The sequence below is a fragment of the Brachyhypopomus gauderio genome, chromosome 1 (genome assembly GCF_052324685.1).
Source record: "Brachyhypopomus gauderio isolate BG-103 chromosome 1, BGAUD_0.2, whole genome shotgun sequence".
In the NCBI taxonomy this organism is placed as follows: domain Eukaryota; kingdom Metazoa; phylum Chordata; class Actinopteri; order Gymnotiformes; family Hypopomidae; genus Brachyhypopomus; species Brachyhypopomus gauderio.
Genome location: NC_135211.1, coordinates 47,146,259 through 47,162,647, shown reverse-complemented (window position 1 = coordinate 47,162,647; position 16,389 = coordinate 47,146,259). Strand labels below are relative to the sequence as shown.

At 41.1% G+C, this 16,389-nt stretch overlaps 4 protein-coding genes across 8 annotated transcripts in view; all 4 read left to right on the top strand.

Annotated features, from left to right (window-relative positions):
• LOC143522804 (gamma-crystallin M2-like) overlaps window positions 1–2,633 on the top strand; it is a 5,899-nt gene extending 3,266 nt beyond the window's left edge. Inside the window, exons 1-4 of one of the 4 annotated variants that reach the window (XM_077016695.1) lie at window positions 1,145–1,155; window positions 1,908–1,923; window positions 2,015–2,263; window positions 2,358–2,633. In XM_077016695.1, coding sequence (XP_076872810.1) covers window positions 1,909–1,923; window positions 2,015–2,263; window positions 2,358–2,633 — 540 coding nt within the window. In that variant the 5' untranslated portion in view covers window positions 1,145–1,155; window position 1,908. Of the gene's footprint in view, window positions 1–1,144; window positions 1,156–1,907; window positions 1,924–2,014; window positions 2,269–2,357 lie in introns of those variants that run through there. The other 3 variants (XM_077016669.1, XM_077016687.1, XM_077016678.1) reach the window with 3 other exon arrangements.
• A 2,690-nt stretch (window positions 2,634–5,323) lies between these two features.
• Window positions 5,324–6,069, top strand: LOC143522785 (gamma-crystallin M2-like). Of its 2 annotated transcripts, XM_077016636.1 has the most exons (3): window positions 5,324–5,338; window positions 5,441–5,689; window positions 5,794–6,069. In XM_077016636.1, exons 1-3 carry the CDS (start codon window positions 5,324–5,326, stop codon window positions 6,067–6,069), a joined length of 540 nt encoding a protein of 179 aa, XP_076872751.1. The 2 variants fall into 2 exon arrangements, with proteins under 2 accessions (XP_076872751.1, XP_076872758.1); XM_077016643.1 differs by lacking the exon at window positions 5,324–5,338 and having other exon boundaries at window positions 5,408–5,689.
• Window positions 6,070–10,037: 3,968 nt separating this feature from the next.
• Window positions 10,038–10,802, top strand: LOC143522826 (gamma-crystallin M2-like). The gene is made up of 3 exons (XM_077016708.1): window positions 10,038–10,052; window positions 10,181–10,429; window positions 10,527–10,802. Exons 1-3 carry the CDS (start codon window positions 10,038–10,040, stop codon window positions 10,800–10,802), a joined length of 540 nt encoding a protein of 179 aa, XP_076872823.1.
• Window positions 10,803–14,014: 3,212 nt separating this feature from the next.
• On the top strand, window positions 14,015–14,648 carry LOC143522841 (gamma-crystallin M2-like). Its single transcript, XM_077016734.1, has 2 exons — window positions 14,015–14,275; window positions 14,373–14,648. Exons 1-2 carry the CDS (start codon window positions 14,054–14,056, stop codon window positions 14,646–14,648), a joined length of 498 nt encoding a protein of 165 aa, XP_076872849.1. The 5' UTR covers window positions 14,015–14,053.
• The last annotated feature ends 1,741 nt before the right edge of the window (window positions 14,649–16,389 follow it).

The window sequence follows — 16,389 nt, the reverse complement described above, 5'->3', positions numbered from 1 at the left end:
AGGTTCTCCTCAGCCTGCTCCTGAGGGAATCCAGTGATTATCGCTAAGTCTCTTAGTGTCACTGACTGCTGCCTCTCAGCCATTGGAAAACTCTATGTCCTCACATGAAGACAGATGAGCCATTTAACACACACAGTCACGACCGGGAACACACACACTGATCCGGAAACAGTTTAACTGGCTCAAGTCTTGACCTTGGTCATTAAGAGGCAATGTTAAAGATGGCCTCACAATGGGGGTGTGGGGCTTCCTTCTTCAGAGACCATTTTATAGCATCAGAGTGCCCTAAAATTGCATGTCCATGTGTATACTTGAGAGAGAGAGAGAGAGAGAGAGAGAGAGAGAGAGCATGCATAGGGTAGTTCAGGCTAACTCACACACATGTAAATACAGTTTGAACTTCAAACAAAAAACTATTGCACTTTAAGTTATTTTGGCTCTCGTAAAAATATGACCAAAACACCCTCTAACAGCCAAGTACGGTACATGGATACATAATTATGCTGACACGCGAGACTGCATTGGCCCACCCCTCAAGACACACTCAGACTAATCCAATGGGATTTCTGGAGTAGGGAGTCCATTTCTGGAATACAAAGACTATTTATGGAGTATGTAGTCCATTTGTGGAGTAGGTAGTCCATTTCTGGAGTAGGTAGTCCATTTCTGGAGTAGGTAGTCCAATTGTGGAGTAGGTAGTCCATTTCTGGAGTAGGTAGTCCATTTGTGGTAGCCCATGAATCCTCAGATGTTGCTCTCAGGATGTTTCAGGCAGTTTGCTGTCACTCAACTATGCAGTTGAAATCCCAAAACAAAACTGATGGCTGGCCTGACAGCGTGGATCAAAATTCAAATCAAAACACGAATGTGTCTAACATTTTTTGGGGTTTTTCACTGATTATTGCTGTCAATCCCATGCCCCCCCCCCCCCCCCCCCCCCCCCCGATATCCTATGCCTCTAAACAGAAGTGGGCTGCCCATAAAGACTTTTGTTAATAATCAAGCTAGAAATGGTACAATTATTATTTGTGTAATGTCGGCTAATGTGAGGTAACTGGGCACAGGAAACGTTGAAGTGGGGAGAATGTGCACCATCTTTCTGAGACAATGGATTTGTCGATTAGCTCTCAGTATGAGAGCCATGACCACCACTGAATTCAATTCCATTTTTATTTTTATAGAGCAATAGAAACTATGACAAGGCACTCTTAAAAAGACCCATTTCCAGAGCTTTAATGAGCAAAATGAGAGAGACTGTGCCAATTTCACACATCCAGAGATGATATGATTGGAGTGACATGATTCCAGTGGGAACTCATTGTGTGGGTGGTCTATGAAGGGAATGAATGAGTCAGTAATGAAACGAATGAATATAAGAGTCATATACTAGTAGTAGTGCTGAAAAACAACATTCCTGCACTACACTAAAGAATAAAGACTGAAGATCACACAATGTGCTCACAGGTTCATTTCTTCTTCAGGCTTTTTTTTTTAAACAATGTGTGACTATGTAGCTTCTTAATGCCAATGTGTTGCCAAAGCTGTATCATACATTACACAAGCCTTCATGCACATAAAGTAGCCGGGAGCTGGATGAATAGCTGACAATATTTTACAAGAGAAGTCGCAACACTTTTCCAGTCCTGGCATGTCTACTGCATGAAAAAGTCCAAATGGTATGTTGCCCAGACTTATTGTCCTGTCAGTGGGGTCCATTCTAAAGTCTTCTGGAAAATTCTCTCGCATGAAAGCAGTTTCAGCTTTCTGTGGGTCGGCATTTGTTTTTATTGTTTACACAACAGGAGTGATGAATTGTTTGGTCCTGGTGAGGTATAAATACAGAGAGTTAAACCAGGGAGCATGTAGTTCATCAGTTGGTGTTAGTTCTGACGAATCAAACCACTCACCATGACTATGGGCAAGGTAAACATATTAGGGTTCACAAAAAAGATTTTCTTATGGAAAACGTGGATAATAAAACAATACTATACTTTGTAATTCCTTTTCCAAACAGGTGATCTTCTACGAGGACAGGAACTTCATGGGTCGCTCCTACGAGTGCACCGGTGATTGTTCTGACATGAACTCTTACATGAGCCGCTGCCACTCCTGCAGGGTGGAGAGCGGCTGCTGGATGGTGTACGACCACCCCAACTACATGGGAAACAGCTACTTCATGAAGAGGGGGGAGTACGCCGACTACATGAACATGTGGGGATGGGGGACGGGTAACTACATCAGGTCTTGCCGCATGATCCCTCGGGTACAGTATCAACTCTGATATATAGTTTTGGAAATTAAGTTGTGCTCCAGAAGGATTTCTCCAAAGCAACACGGTTTGTTTTCTTCCCCAACAGTACAGAGGATCCCACAGAATGAGGATCTATGACAGGGAGAACTTCATGGGTCAGATGATGGAGATGACGGATGACTGTGATTCCTTCATGGATCGCTACCACTGGTCCGACGGCTGCCACTCCTGTCACGTGATGGACGGCCACTGGCTCATGTATGAACATCCCAACTACAGAGGCAGGATGTGGTACTTCGGTCCTGGAGAGTACAGGAACTTCAGGAACTGGGGCGGCATGAGGTTCATGAGCATGAGGCGGATCATGGATTCCTGGCACTAAAAACAACCTGAGCTAAAATGACAATTATACATTTTTAAAATGTACAAAATCTGTGAACTCTGTGTTCTCTCTGTTCCTGAAAAAAAAAGACTTTCTAAAGCATTCGTCTACTATTCTGACATAATAATAAAATATTTAAAATTAGTGAAAAGAGTGAAAAGAGTGAAAAACATCAATAAAATAAAGATGCTCATCACACTTCTGAGCATGAAACAAATTTTCTATTCTATTATCAGCTAAAGCAGAAATGTTCTAATTTTGAAATCATGCAATATGAAACTTTTGGAAACATCATATTTGGATTTTTTAAAAGCTGGTTGGTCATAACAGGCGACAAAAGACTGTGCCATGTTATGACATAAACCTCCTCTCAAACGCAGTCAGTTAGCAGCCCTTCTTTGGCTTGCCTTATACCAATAGAGAGAATGGCACGTATATTTTCACAATGATTAATATTATAACGATATTTCCTTCTTGTGAGGTGGGACAGCATGCTCCAGCAACACAGTAGTGCACTAGGACCATGTTTCAACACGCTCCAGCAACACAGTAGTGCACTAGGACCATGTTTCAACATGCTCCAGCAACACAATAGTGCACTAGGACCATGTTTCAACACGCTCCAGCAACACAGTAGTGCACTAGGACCATGTTTCAACACGCTCCAGCAACACAGTAGTGCACTAGGACCATGTTTCAACACGCTCCAGCAACTCAGTAGTGCACTAGGACCATGTTTCAACACGCTCCAGCAACACAGTAGTGCACTAGGACCATGTTTCAACACGCTCCAGCAACACAGTAGTGCACTAGGACCATGTTTCAACACGCTCCAGCAACTCAGTAGTGCACTAGGACCATGTTTCAACACGCTCCAGCAACACAGTGGTGCACTAGGACCATGTTTCAACATGCTCCAGCAACACAGTAGTGCACTAGGACCATGTTTCAACACGCTCCAGCAACACAGTAGTGCACTAGGACCATGTTTCAACACGCTCCAGCAACACAGTAGTGCACTAGGACCATGTTTCAACACGCTCCAGCAACACAGTAGTGCACTAGGACCATGTTTCAACACGCTCCAGCAACACAGTAGTGCACTAGGACCATGTTTCAACACGCTGACACTACAATGAAGAAGTAACACAACAACAGTTTTAAGATACATGCTGTCTAATGAGGGACAGCAGGAAAAATAAGAGTTACAGGGTTAGTCCATGGATTGTAGTTTACAGGCTTTCTGTAACTATTTCTGAATGAAACATACATTGCTCACTGTTTCTGGCAGTATTTCTGAAACCATTATATCCTACAAAAAGAGGGTATTGATGACTTTTTGCAACATTGCTGTGAGGGTATTGTTCAGCAGTATTGAGAGAGTACATCTTACAGACACTGCAGGCCTGTTCATTGTTCCTTCTGTTATACAGCCATGCCTGCTATCTCTTTTGTTTCTCTACATATAGCGCAAGCAAGACTTTTTAATACAGAGCTTAGCAGTGGGATGGATGTGTTATTGCTTTACAAACTAGGAAAATGCATATATTGTGAAAAAACACAGTTGCGCACGCCTCTTGGGCTGAAATCTGTGCATGTAGTTCTTTAGGTCTGTTTAAATATCTGGCTATTGACTGGTAGGATGAAACTATAAAAAACATATTAGTTCTATTACTGACATCTTCATTTCCATGAAATGTTGTAGAGTGAAACAGCAACAATTCAACTGTCTCAGTGTTTGATCCCACAGTACAAAACATAGAATGTAAACACCATCTCCTCATGTTCTACGTAGTGTACTGAACAGGGTTTAGATGACTTACAAATGTCATTGTCCAAGAAGCTGTCACTGTACTGTCTGGTTTCTAGTCCAGAATAATCTGCTGGTCAAAAACTATTTGCGACAATCAGTGACCAAGAAATTGATTGATGAATCAAACTAAGATAAATCTAATTGTAAAATATTAAAGGGGTGTATGAACACATAGATAGAGAGGGATCTATGGGTTTAAGTGGCAGTCAAATTTCTGTTAAAGAATATAACTGATAGAGAAAAGGTTTGTAATTAACTGAATAACATAATAATTACATCTAACATAAACTAAAAAAAAACAAAATTCAAATTATAGAGGGATTAACGGGGTCTGACCCTCCTAATTAAGTCCTCTTAAAAGAGGTAAAAACAACAGCTCCAACATGAATCTACTATCAATGCAGTGTGATTACAGAATTATTATCTCACTTTGTTCTAGTTTATTTCTCCTGCTATCTACAAAGGTATGGCTGGTTGAAGTTACAATTTCTCCATAACAGAAAAACCTATCATCATAAAAGCTAGAATGTTAATCTGGTAGTATCATTGACACTACCACCTCCCAACAAAAGCAAAAATTGATCACTTGCATGTCAAGTGATTTTTATTATAAAACAATACCTTGTAGAACAGGGAGATATGTTGTTTTGCCAGTAGTATCCATTCAAAAGACTTCTGGTGAAACACATCTCATGGAAATGTATCTAAAGCACATCTCTGTGGGCCTCTGTGCTGTGTTGCTTGGTCAGGAGTTTACACAACAGGAGTGACGTATTCTTTGGTCCTGGTCAGGTATAAATACAAGAGTTAAACCAGGGAGGATGTAGTTCATCAGTTAGAAACAGCTCTGACAATCCAAACCAGACATCCAGTCACCATGACTATGGGCAAGGTAGGAACTGAAACATGTGAACCCTCTATTTAACAAGTATTTAAATATTATTTAATGTGCATCCTTAAATCAATAATTATGGAAATTCTTCTACCCAAACAGGTGATCTTCTACGAGGACAGGAACTTCATGGGTCGCTCCTACGAGTGCACCAGTGATTGTTCTGACATGAACTCTTACATGAGCCGCTGCCACTCCTGCAGGGTGGAGAGCGGCTGCTGGATGGTGTACGACCGCCCCAACTACATGGGAAACAGCTACTTCATGAAGAGGGGGGAGTACGCCGACTACATGAACATGTGGGGATGGGGGACGGGTAACTACATCAGGTCTTGCCGCATGATCCCTCGGGTACAGTATCAACTCTGATATATAGTTTTGGAAATGCTTAGTTAACTATATGTGTTCCAGAAGGATTTCTCCAAAGCAACACGGTTTGTTCTCTTCCCCAACAGTACAGAGGATCCCACAGAATGAGGATCTATGACAGGGAGAACTTCATGGGTCAGATGATGGAGATGACGGATGACTGTGATTCCTTCATGGATCGCTACCACTGGTCCGACGGCTGCCACTCCTGTCACGTGATGGACGGCCACTGGCTCATGTATGAACATCCCAACTACAGAGGCAGGATGTGGTACTTCGGTCCTGGAGAGTACAGGAACTTCAGGAACTGGGGCGGCATGAGGTTCATGAGCATGAGGCGTATCATGGATTCCTGGTATTAAATATGAACGTGAATGGGAGCAAATGTAAAAATAAAGAAAATTTTAAAAGCCAGAAAATCTTTTAAATCCATGACTCACATTCATCCACTCCAAAATCAGTTTAGAAAGTTTCTTTTCCGCAACATTTTAAATTATTTATTTAGTACTGTAGCGGAACAATGCTTTACAATCTGAACAAATCTGAACACTGGGGCTAAGCTTGAAGTGGAAATGCATTTGTAACATCCTGAGTCAATATAGGATGTGTTGTAGGAGGTTTTAGTAATCAGGTGATTCTGATCTTTGGGGGATGGGGCTGCTGGGAAGTGTGGTCCTGAGGACAGGGCTGCTGGGAAGTGTGGTCCTGAGGACAGGGCTGCTGGGAAGTGTGGTCCTGGGGACGAGGCTGCATGACAGCTTTAGAGGAGCAAGGATGCCATCTTGATTTGGATTGAGGAGATCCTCTTCTGAGAGACTAGACCATGGCCTTTTGAGATAGGATTTACAAAGAATTTGTTGGGGTGGATTAATAACATGAGTGTAATGTTTCAAGGGCGGGGGTGACGCACATGCAGATATTCAAATGTTTTATTAAAGAACAGGAAACAAAACACAGAGCAAAGAGGGCAACGAGAGATAAGGAGGTAGAAGGAAAACATACAGTAGACTAAACGGCTAACAAAACCATAAGGTAACCGAGCTAACATGAGCTGGGTAGAAAACTATAAAACACTAAACTGAAACTGAGAGAGTAAACAATACAAAACTAAGTCAGGACAAACTTTGTGGAGCTGGGAGGCTGGGTAACGAGGAGAACTATGACGGTAGACTAAAACTAGGAGGTAGGTAGACAACCAGGACATGAACACGAAAGCAACCAAAAACCACGAGAAGGCAAACAGGGAGGACTAACAAACCACACCAACTAACTAGACTGACAATGAGAGGTTAAACTGCAAAAGACCATTACAGACTGGGGACATACACAAGGAAAACACAAGCTGTGAACATGGGGAAAACAAACAAGCGAAGGATAAGAACGAAACAGAGAGGGAGTACAAAGACACTAACAAATAGATCATGAAGCAGAGGAGAAGAGAAGCGAGGGACTTACACAACGAGGAATGACCGACACCGAAGAGAAACACCAGGGGGTTTATATACACAGAGACACGACGGTGAAACAAGACTCAGGTGTGTGGGTACTAACGACAAGGGCGTGACAGACAGACGGAGGGACGAATGGGAGCGGGGAGCTAGGCGGGACCAGGGAGGAGGGAGGGGCTGGACGTGACAATGAGTCAGTTACCTAAATTTAAAGACGGACAACATGGTGACCCATTGATGGCCTTGAACATATACAGGATATTAGAATGTGGCATTTATTTTCAGAAGTTGAAACAAAGAAGCCCTAAAGGTGCAATTAAACATAACTCAATTATTTTTGCATGGCTGTGTACATTAGATGATTATAGTAACAACTCACTTGCTATATATATTTTCTAATTTTTCCCTGATTTTAAAACCTATTTGGGGAAAAATTAAAATTTCAGTGATATATAATTTATACCTCTCGATAAAGTGAGTGGGCCCATCATAGAGCCCTGAGGTATTCCACGTGTAATAGATGCTAATCAGGAATGCTAAGTACCTGGCATGACAGATAATATTCTGTTTTCTCAATTTGAGGCAAACCACTTCAGTGCAGTACCCTAGATGCAAAACCAAATAACCAAATAACTGTGATTGACAGTCCCAAAGGCTGTTGTTAAATCTAAGACAATTAAAACAGCACACTTTCTACTGAGATGAGCTCATAGTAGATAAATGGAAAATCTTAGTTGGGCAGACTACTGTAAGTGTTAAGTTGTGTTCTAAAACCAAATTTATTAAGAATATTTTGTGTTCTGAAGAATGTGAAAAGGTAGAAAAAGATTACCTTCTCCAAAACCTTCTGTAAGAATGGTAGGTTAGACATGTCTGGTAAGAAATGTAGGTTAGACACACAATTGTTAAGAACTAATGGGTCCAGGCCTGGCTTCTTTACAGAAGGTTTGACAACAGCCTGTTTGAAGCACAATGGAACAATACCATTTGTTAAGCAACAATTTATTATAGAAAAAATGCTAGGACCAAAAGTGTGTGCTACATCTTTAAGAAACTGCATGGGCCCATATCCAGGGAGCAAGTGATAGGCCTCATATGCATAATGAAATCAGTCAGATGGGACATTTATAGTGGCTCAAACTGACTGAGGAAAGCAGGACATGCAGATAAGTCAGATGGATCATTGGCTAGAAGTAAAATATCTGCTCTCATGACATCAATTTTGTCAATAAAAAAAACCTCATAAAATTTTTACACACTTCTGCAGAAGCCTCAGGGATGGCTGTAATGGCAGGGTGAAGTACTGTATTAATTGCATAAAATGGAGCTTAAGGACTTTGAGTCCTTTTACGGAAATATCAGCAAAATATATCACTTTTGCAGCCTTGACAGAAGGCTGACAATCTCTCAGAATCTGTTAAGAAACTTGAAGCTTGTCTTTATTCTATTTTGGTTGCGTCCTCCTGGGTTCCTGTCGACGGGCACGGCATCGTCACTGTGCTATGGCTGGGTTATGCTTTGGTCTGTCTGCATTGTTAGGAGTAACTGAATCTGTAATGTCAGGGCATGTAGAATTGAAGAAAGGAAGCAGTTCATGAGTGTTCATGCCTCGAGGGGTTTTCTCAAGGGTGGAATCTAAATGAAAAGAAACAGAATGAGTTTAATTAAATGAGTCGACCAGTGTCTTAGAAGGACAGCAGATATGAATGTTAAAATTATCAGGAATCATGACTTTATTGGTGTTAGAAAAGGTGAAAGATAAAAATTCTGAAAATTCCTGACATCACCAGGTGACAGCACAAAGATTACATCTCATCTTATGATTTAGAATGATTACAATCAATACAGAGATAGCTTCCTGTGGTGTGGCTGTCCATGGTTCACAAAATATACACTTGAATCGGAAATTGTTTTCTAGTCTCTGTCTAGTAGAGAACATAGCACTGTGGAGGGAGGGGGGAGACAGAGAGACAGGTGGATGAGGTCTGGGAGACATCAACTCCTGAACTTTACGCCTGTCTTCAGGCAGTCACCATGCCACAGAGAAATGACAGAGATACTAACATAATGTAAAAGGGATCAGGAGCTATCACAGAGTAAAATAAGTACAGCAGGGTCAAATGAATCTCTTCAACTACGACCACAAGCCATTGAGTCCTCTACTACAACCACAAACCGAACTGTTCAAATATCTCTCACAATAAGCCATTCTTTCCTCTACCACAAGCATCTGTTGTTCACTAATATCACGTTCCTGTAGCAGGAACCTCTTCTATCAAATTCATCCATCACTACTATTTATCTGAGATTCATTTTTGAACATATAAAAGAATTAAAAATGCATTTTTTGACTTTAGTGTAGTGTGATTATCAAGTAAAGGAATATTCCACTTGTTATTTACCTAGTGGTGTTACTCTTGTTGATTTTATTAATTCTCCGCTGTGTAGGTGGGCCCAAAAATGTACAAGTAATTACACGAATTGGTGGAGAACATGTAATTACAACTATTATCCATATTAGTAGCACCTGTAATGTTAAAATGTTCAATTTCACAACATAAACACATCAAAGGGCGAGTTTATTTATTTGTCCAATTATAGATCAGTTAATCACTTAATGTGCAACACAAGATCAGGTAGATTTATTTTGCTGACAAAGAGATCCATTCTAAACTCTTCTCCAGACTGCATCATAGTATTGTAACAGAAGCATTATAGCTCTTTATGGGCCTCTGTGCTGTGTTGCTTGGTCAGGAGTTTACACAACAGGAGTGACGTATTCTTTGGTCCTGGTCAGGTATAAATACAAGAGTTAAACCAGGGAGGATGTAGTTCATCAGTTAGAAACAACTCTGACAAACCAAACTAGACAACCAGTCAACATGACCATGGGCAAGGTAGGAACTGAAAATGAAGCATTTTCCAATATATGTTTATGATTTGAAATTATAATTTAAATGTTGCCGTTTGTTCCTACAGAAATCGAGTGACCTCATTGTCCTTTTAATTGCATCTCTCCAAACAGGTGATCTTCTACGAGGACAGGAACTTCATGGGTCGCTCCTACGAGTGCACTGGTGATTGTTCTGACATGAACTCTTACATGAGCCGCTGCCACTCCTGCAGGGTGGAGAGTGGCTGCTGGATGGTGTACGACCACCCCAACTACATGGGAAACAGCTACTTCATGAAGAGGGGGGAGTACGCCGACTACATGAACATGTGGGGATGGGGGACGGGTAACTACATCAGGTCTTGCCGCATGATCCCTCGGGTACAGTATCAACTCTGATATATAGTTTTGGAAATTAACTATATGTGCTCCAGAAGGATTTCTCCAAAACAACACGGTTTGTTCTCTTCCCCAACAGTACAGAGGATCCCACAGAATGAGGATCTATGACAGGGAGAACTTCATGGGTCAGATGATGGAGATGACGGATGACTGTGATTCCTTCATGGATCGCTACCACTGGTCCGACGGCTGCCACTCCTGTCACGTGATGGACGGCCACTGGCTCATGTACGAGCATCCCAACTACAGAGGCAGGATGTGGTACTTTGGTCCTGGAGAGTACAGGAACTTCAGGAACTGGGGCGGCATGAGGTTCATGAGCATGAGGCGGATCATGGATTCTTGGTATTAAAAACAACTTGATCTAAAATGATAATAAAGTCATTCTCAAATAAACTTAAAATGTATGCTTTTCCCCTTTTTTCCTCCAAAAAAGAAAGTTTCATCATAAAATTAATTGCTTTAGGAAATATGTTGCTTACATTTTATAAAGTCCATTTGGTACAGCAGCTGTCATAAAGACAATTACCTTGTCAGAAATTATTTTTTCAATGTTAAGGACACCTTTTACATGTCACAACAGAGGACTCCAACAACAGATTCATTCTTGAGGAAAACTGCAGCTTACATAATCAGACTCCTAAATGCCATAAAAACACATCCAGCTCGACTTATTCTCATGGAGAGAATATTGACCATATGTCCAAGCAAAATGCTGATATAACAAATATGTAATATTGCAATACATCAGCATGGTAACATATGGTATTTTACCCCCGCTCTGAGATAGCTTTGCCTTCAGCACCAGCTGACACACCAAGATGTGAACGTCATCTTCTGAACTCAGAGGAGACTGTCAGTTTCCTGGACCACATTTTTCTACAAATCAGAAAATCTAAAATTGAATATGAAATTAGCAGGACACTATTTAGTAAGTTTCACTGCCATGCACTGAAACCATAGGCATAATTTACAATGGGGACATCAGTATTATGTCGGTAATACTTTCTCAAATGACTGATTTTGTCCCCTCTACTTTTTGAAATGGTTTTCTAAAATATTTTATATAACATTTAAGATAACTTGTTTTAGTATATAAAACAAATGCTTCTGAAGACAGAATCAGTCATCATAAAACATTTGTGATTATAGTCACACAATTTGGAGATAAACTATTTTTAATAGTAAATTGAAAACAATTATAATGCAACTACATTTGTAACCATAGCACTGATATGTCTTGTACCGTTCAACCCTGATGCTGATAAACTCGCCAAACAGTCCTAAAACCTTCCATGGACCCCCTCCTTCAGGCCTAAACCCTTCCCTGGACCCCCTCATTCAGTCCTAAACCCTTTACTGGACCCCCTCATTCAGTCCTAAACCCTTCCCTGGACCCCTCCTTCAGTCCGAAATCCTTCCCTTGACCCCCTCCTTCAGTCCTAAACCCTTCCCTGCACCCCCTCCTTCAGTCCTAAACCCTTTACTGGACCCCCTCATTCAGTCCTAAACCCTTCCCTGCACCCCCTCCTTCAGTCCTAAACCCTTTACTGGACCCCCTCATTCAGTCCTAAACCCTTCCCTGCACCCCCTCCTTCAGTCCTAAACCCTTTACTGGACCCCCTCATTCAGTCCTAAACCCTTCCCTGCACCCCCTCCTTCAGTCCTAGTGCTCATGTCTTCTGTCTTTTCCGTGCCCACACATGCCCAGTGATTTAATTTCTTATTGGGAACAATAACTTGAAGAGTAGCTAAATTTAATGCAACACCCAGCCCAGGTTATTGTCTGTTACATGTGTGTAAAGCACGCTTCCACCCATGCTTATAATGTCCTATGGAGATATTTGAGGTGTGGCCAGATGTTTCACTGTAAACATTTTCAACTACATTAGTCAGTAAGGAAATTGATTAACTAAAGAACTAAAGGGTTTTAGACTGTAGTTGTAGTCATGAGACAGACATTTCAAAACAGAGACAATGGACTAAGATTCCAGACTTCGAACACACCACATCAGCACTTTGTTTTGTTTTAAACAATATATGCATCTTGCTGGTTCCTAAGGTAATAATGAGAATGTCCCAATGATGTTCGTACAAAAGCAGGAACATTAAAAATGAGAGACTGGAAATAGCAACGACAGCATGCGTCAGATGAACAGAAGACCTGTAGTATCTGCAGGGGGTGCAGGCTTGTGGGAGACCATTTGTATTGTTGACTGATCCAGAAACTATTGATGAATAAATCAATAATCAATTTATCAGGATATGTGCAAGTAGGTTTAGAAGTAAATTAGTGCTGTCAATTCCAGGTGCCGCGATTAAAAGTCCTCACCAGGATTTTGCTCTGGCTTCCTGGATTGTGTTGATTCCACTAATTTTACCTGGATTGCTAATTAGAAAATCTAGCAAGCTTGAGCAAAATCCTGGTGAGGACTTTTAATCGCGGCACCTGGAATTGACAGCACTAAAGTAAATACAACTGAGAAATGAGGTGTAAATGTGATAGCAAGACTGCTAGTAGAGAAATTGCTAACAAAATTGCTAACAAAATTACTAACAAAGTTAGAGTAAAGTATTTTAAATGTATTGATGAACATGAAAAGAAAATTAAATATTAACAATTTCACAGATTGTTTGAGTAGTAGCTTCTCATTAACCATGTTGAAGAAACCCATAATGATTTTACCTATCAATTCACATGACATTTATAGGTTAATGCCCATGACATTAACACCTGACAGTTCAGGTAAATCCAAAACTGTTCACTGATTTGTCAATAAACGTATTAACATGTTCAGAGTTGTATAATTTAGGTTCAGAAAGTAAAAGTCCTCACCAGGATTTTATTCAAGCTTGCTAGATTTTCTAATTAGTGCAATCCAGGTAAAATGAGTGGAATCAACACAATCCAGGAAGCGTGAGCAAAATCCTGGTGAGGACTTTTACTTTCTGAACCTGGATTATACACCTCTGAACATGTTATTGTCTGACACCATGGATGTAATTTTGTAATAAAAAGTAGGGGGGACATGGATTCATCGCTATTTAAATATTTGGTTTTAACCGTAAAAGCTGGGGGGGACCAAAACCGGCTTTTGAAAAAGTGGGGGGGACATCCCCCCCCCCCCCCCCCCCCCCCCCCCCCCAAATTATGTCCGTGTCTGATACAAAAATAAACAGATCAGGTAGATATATTGTCTTACCTGTAGGATCCATTCTAAAGTCTTCTGGAGTCTGTGTCACATGGAAATGTTGCAAAAGCACTTCAGCTCTCCGTGGGCCTCTGTGTTGTGTTGCTTGGTCAGGAGTTTACACAACAGGAGTGACGTATTCTTTGGTCCTGGTCAGGTATAAATACAAGAGTTAAACCAGGGAGGATGTAGTTCATCAGTTAGAAACAGCTCTGACAAACCAAACCAGACAACCAGTCACCATGACTATGGGCAAGGTAGGAACTGAAAATGAAGCATTTACCAATATACATTCATGGTTTGACACGATAATTTAAATATTGCCGTTTGTACCTACAGAAATCTAGTGACCTCATTGTCCTTTTAATTGCTTCTACCTAAACAGGTGATCTTCTACGAGGACAGGAACTTCATGGGTCGCTCCTACGAGTGCACCGGTGATTGTTCTGACATGAACTCTTACATGAGCCGCTGCCACTCCTGCAGGGTGGAGAGCGGCTGCTGGATGGTGTACGACCGCCCCAACTACATGGGAAACAGCTACTTCATGAAGAGGGGGGAGTACGCCGACTACATGAACATGTGGGGATGGGGGACGGGTAACTACATCAGGTCTTGCCGCATGATCCCTCGGGTACAGTATCAACTCTGATATATAGTTTTGGAAATTAACTATATGTGCTCCAGAAGGATTTCTCCAAAGCAACACGGTTTGTTCTCTTCCCCAACAGTACAGAGGATCCCACAGAATGAGGATCTATGACAGGGAGAACTTCATGGGTCAGATGATGGAGATGACGGATGACTGTGATTCCTTCATGGATCGCTACCACTGGTCCGACGGCTGCCACTCCTGTCACGTGATGGACGGCCACTGGCTCATGTACGAACATCCCAACTACAGAGGCAGGATGTGGTACTTCGGTCCTGGAGAGTACAGGAACTTCAGGAACTGGGGTGGCATGAGGTTCATGAGCATGAGGCATATCATGGATTCCTGGTACTAAAAAAGTTTAAGTAAAAATAAACTTATTTTGACAAAAATAAACTCCAGAAAATTGACGAAGCCTTTAATCACACCTTCTCCATCCTGGAAAAACTTTCACTTTTACACAAATCATAGTAGCAAATGTGCTATTAGAAACATTTAAGCATCAGTCCTCAAACCAAGGGGCTGCGATGGCAGGGAAAACTTCCTGAGAGAGTTTGAGGAAGAGGAGGAAAGTTTGAGGAAGACGTGTCAGACTCAATGAGCAAACACATTCTCTACTTCACAGGAACAAATTCTGACATATTTGCAAAAGCAAGATTGAATCTAAGCCTAGTTCAACCATAATGGCAAACGATAGATGGATGGTTTATGACCAATTTGCAAACAAAGTCACTCCACTGATTTCCATTTCGACATTTTACAGCCTTCATTGAGATACTCTGAGCAATAAGAGTGCCATCACCAAAGCTGAGTCACTGAGGTCACTGGACATGGACTACATCTCGATTCATTTTAGCTTCCTATATGTATTTGCACTGCCATTTGCATGTAAATGTGTCTAAACAAACAGACTAATGATGTCTTTGAACAAACATTTTAAGTGCTGCATTTGACCAAGAGAAGTATGCACTCCAGAACACCACAGTGCAGAACAGAAGGGCAGTAGGGCTTTTCCTGACACACAAACTTCACACAAAATTTTTCAGTATTGCTATTAGGTTGTAGCACCTAGAGGGTTGTCCAGCTTGAGTTATACAATACGCTCAGAACAGCACATTCTGCCATATTCTGTTCATTACCATATAATTTAAATATCATCATACTGGATATCATGATCTGACCCGGGATTATTAAAATTGCTCAGTGCAGCACAGGAATAGCCAGGAGAGGAGATTCCTGGGTATGAACTCCTCCTGGGAATATTCCAAATAATGGTGAAATTACTGGGGCTAAAATACAGTGAAGCTGATTCTGTAAAGCATCAAGTAAAATGCTGCTATGGCCAGCAATTGTGCTATAATGTTCATCGAAGGCCAAAGCCCCAGGCATGAAAAGAACACATCCCCTAATTTGTTTAATCACATTTTATTGGCTAACTGCTGCTACAGTGAGGAACAGGATTAACCAATGATGATTATGAATATTTTATGCTCCTGATGTAGACAGTCATACATGCTTAAGAAACCCTGCAGTTCCCTGAGTTCAGTTCTGACGAAGAAGTCTAAAACAGTGGACCCTCTATAATGGTATATTGTTTTCTATGCTTATTAAAGTGAATTAAAAGGGCAGCAATAGGAATAATTAATAAAATAAAGAATTATACTGTGCTAGAAGTATAAAAGAAGACATCTAATCAGAAAGCTAAAAAGTTTTGAAGTCTAGACATATGCTCATGGAATCCTTCAAATGTGTTATTAATCAACAATAGCAAGAACATACCACCACTACAGTATAAAGTATAAAGTCACTAAAGTATGAATGTTGACTGTTAAACAGGGGATGATTTAAAAAGACATACTAAGAGTAGGAGCTGCCATTCTTAAAACATGAATGGCCCTAGTATGGTCACTAGGGTGCAACAGGCCCAAACATACTGCCTTGCTAGTAGAACCCATTCAGAGGTCTTCGGGATACTGTGTCACATAGATGTGTAGCACAAGAACATCAGCTCAGTGTGTGTGTGTGTGTGTGTGTGTGTGTGTGTGTGTCCTTTGTAGTGGAAGTGGAAAAACATTTGTGATGTATCCAGTTTCACT

What these genes read in the sequence shown, in the direction of transcription:
- LOC143522841 (XM_077016734.1), top strand. Translation starts at nt 14,054, where the DNA reads ATGGGTCGCTCCTACGAGTGCACCGGTGATTGTTCTGACATGAACTCT. An exon ending in CTTGCCGCATGATCCCTCGG is followed by an intron (nt 14,276 to 14,372) that starts GTACAGTATCAA and finishes CTTCCCCAACAG; the next exon opens with TACAGAGGATCCCACAGAAT.
- LOC143522785 (XM_077016643.1), top strand. Translation starts at nt 5,417, where the DNA reads ATGGAAATTCTTCTACCCAAACAGGTGATCTTCTACGAGGACAGGAAC. An exon ending in CTTGCCGCATGATCCCTCGG is followed by an intron (nt 5,690 to 5,793) that starts GTACAGTATCAA and finishes CTTCCCCAACAG; the next exon opens with TACAGAGGATCCCACAGAAT.
- LOC143522826 (XM_077016708.1), top strand. An exon ending in CTTGCCGCATGATCCCTCGG is followed by an intron (nt 10,430 to 10,526) that starts GTACAGTATCAA and finishes CTTCCCCAACAG; the next exon opens with TACAGAGGATCCCACAGAAT.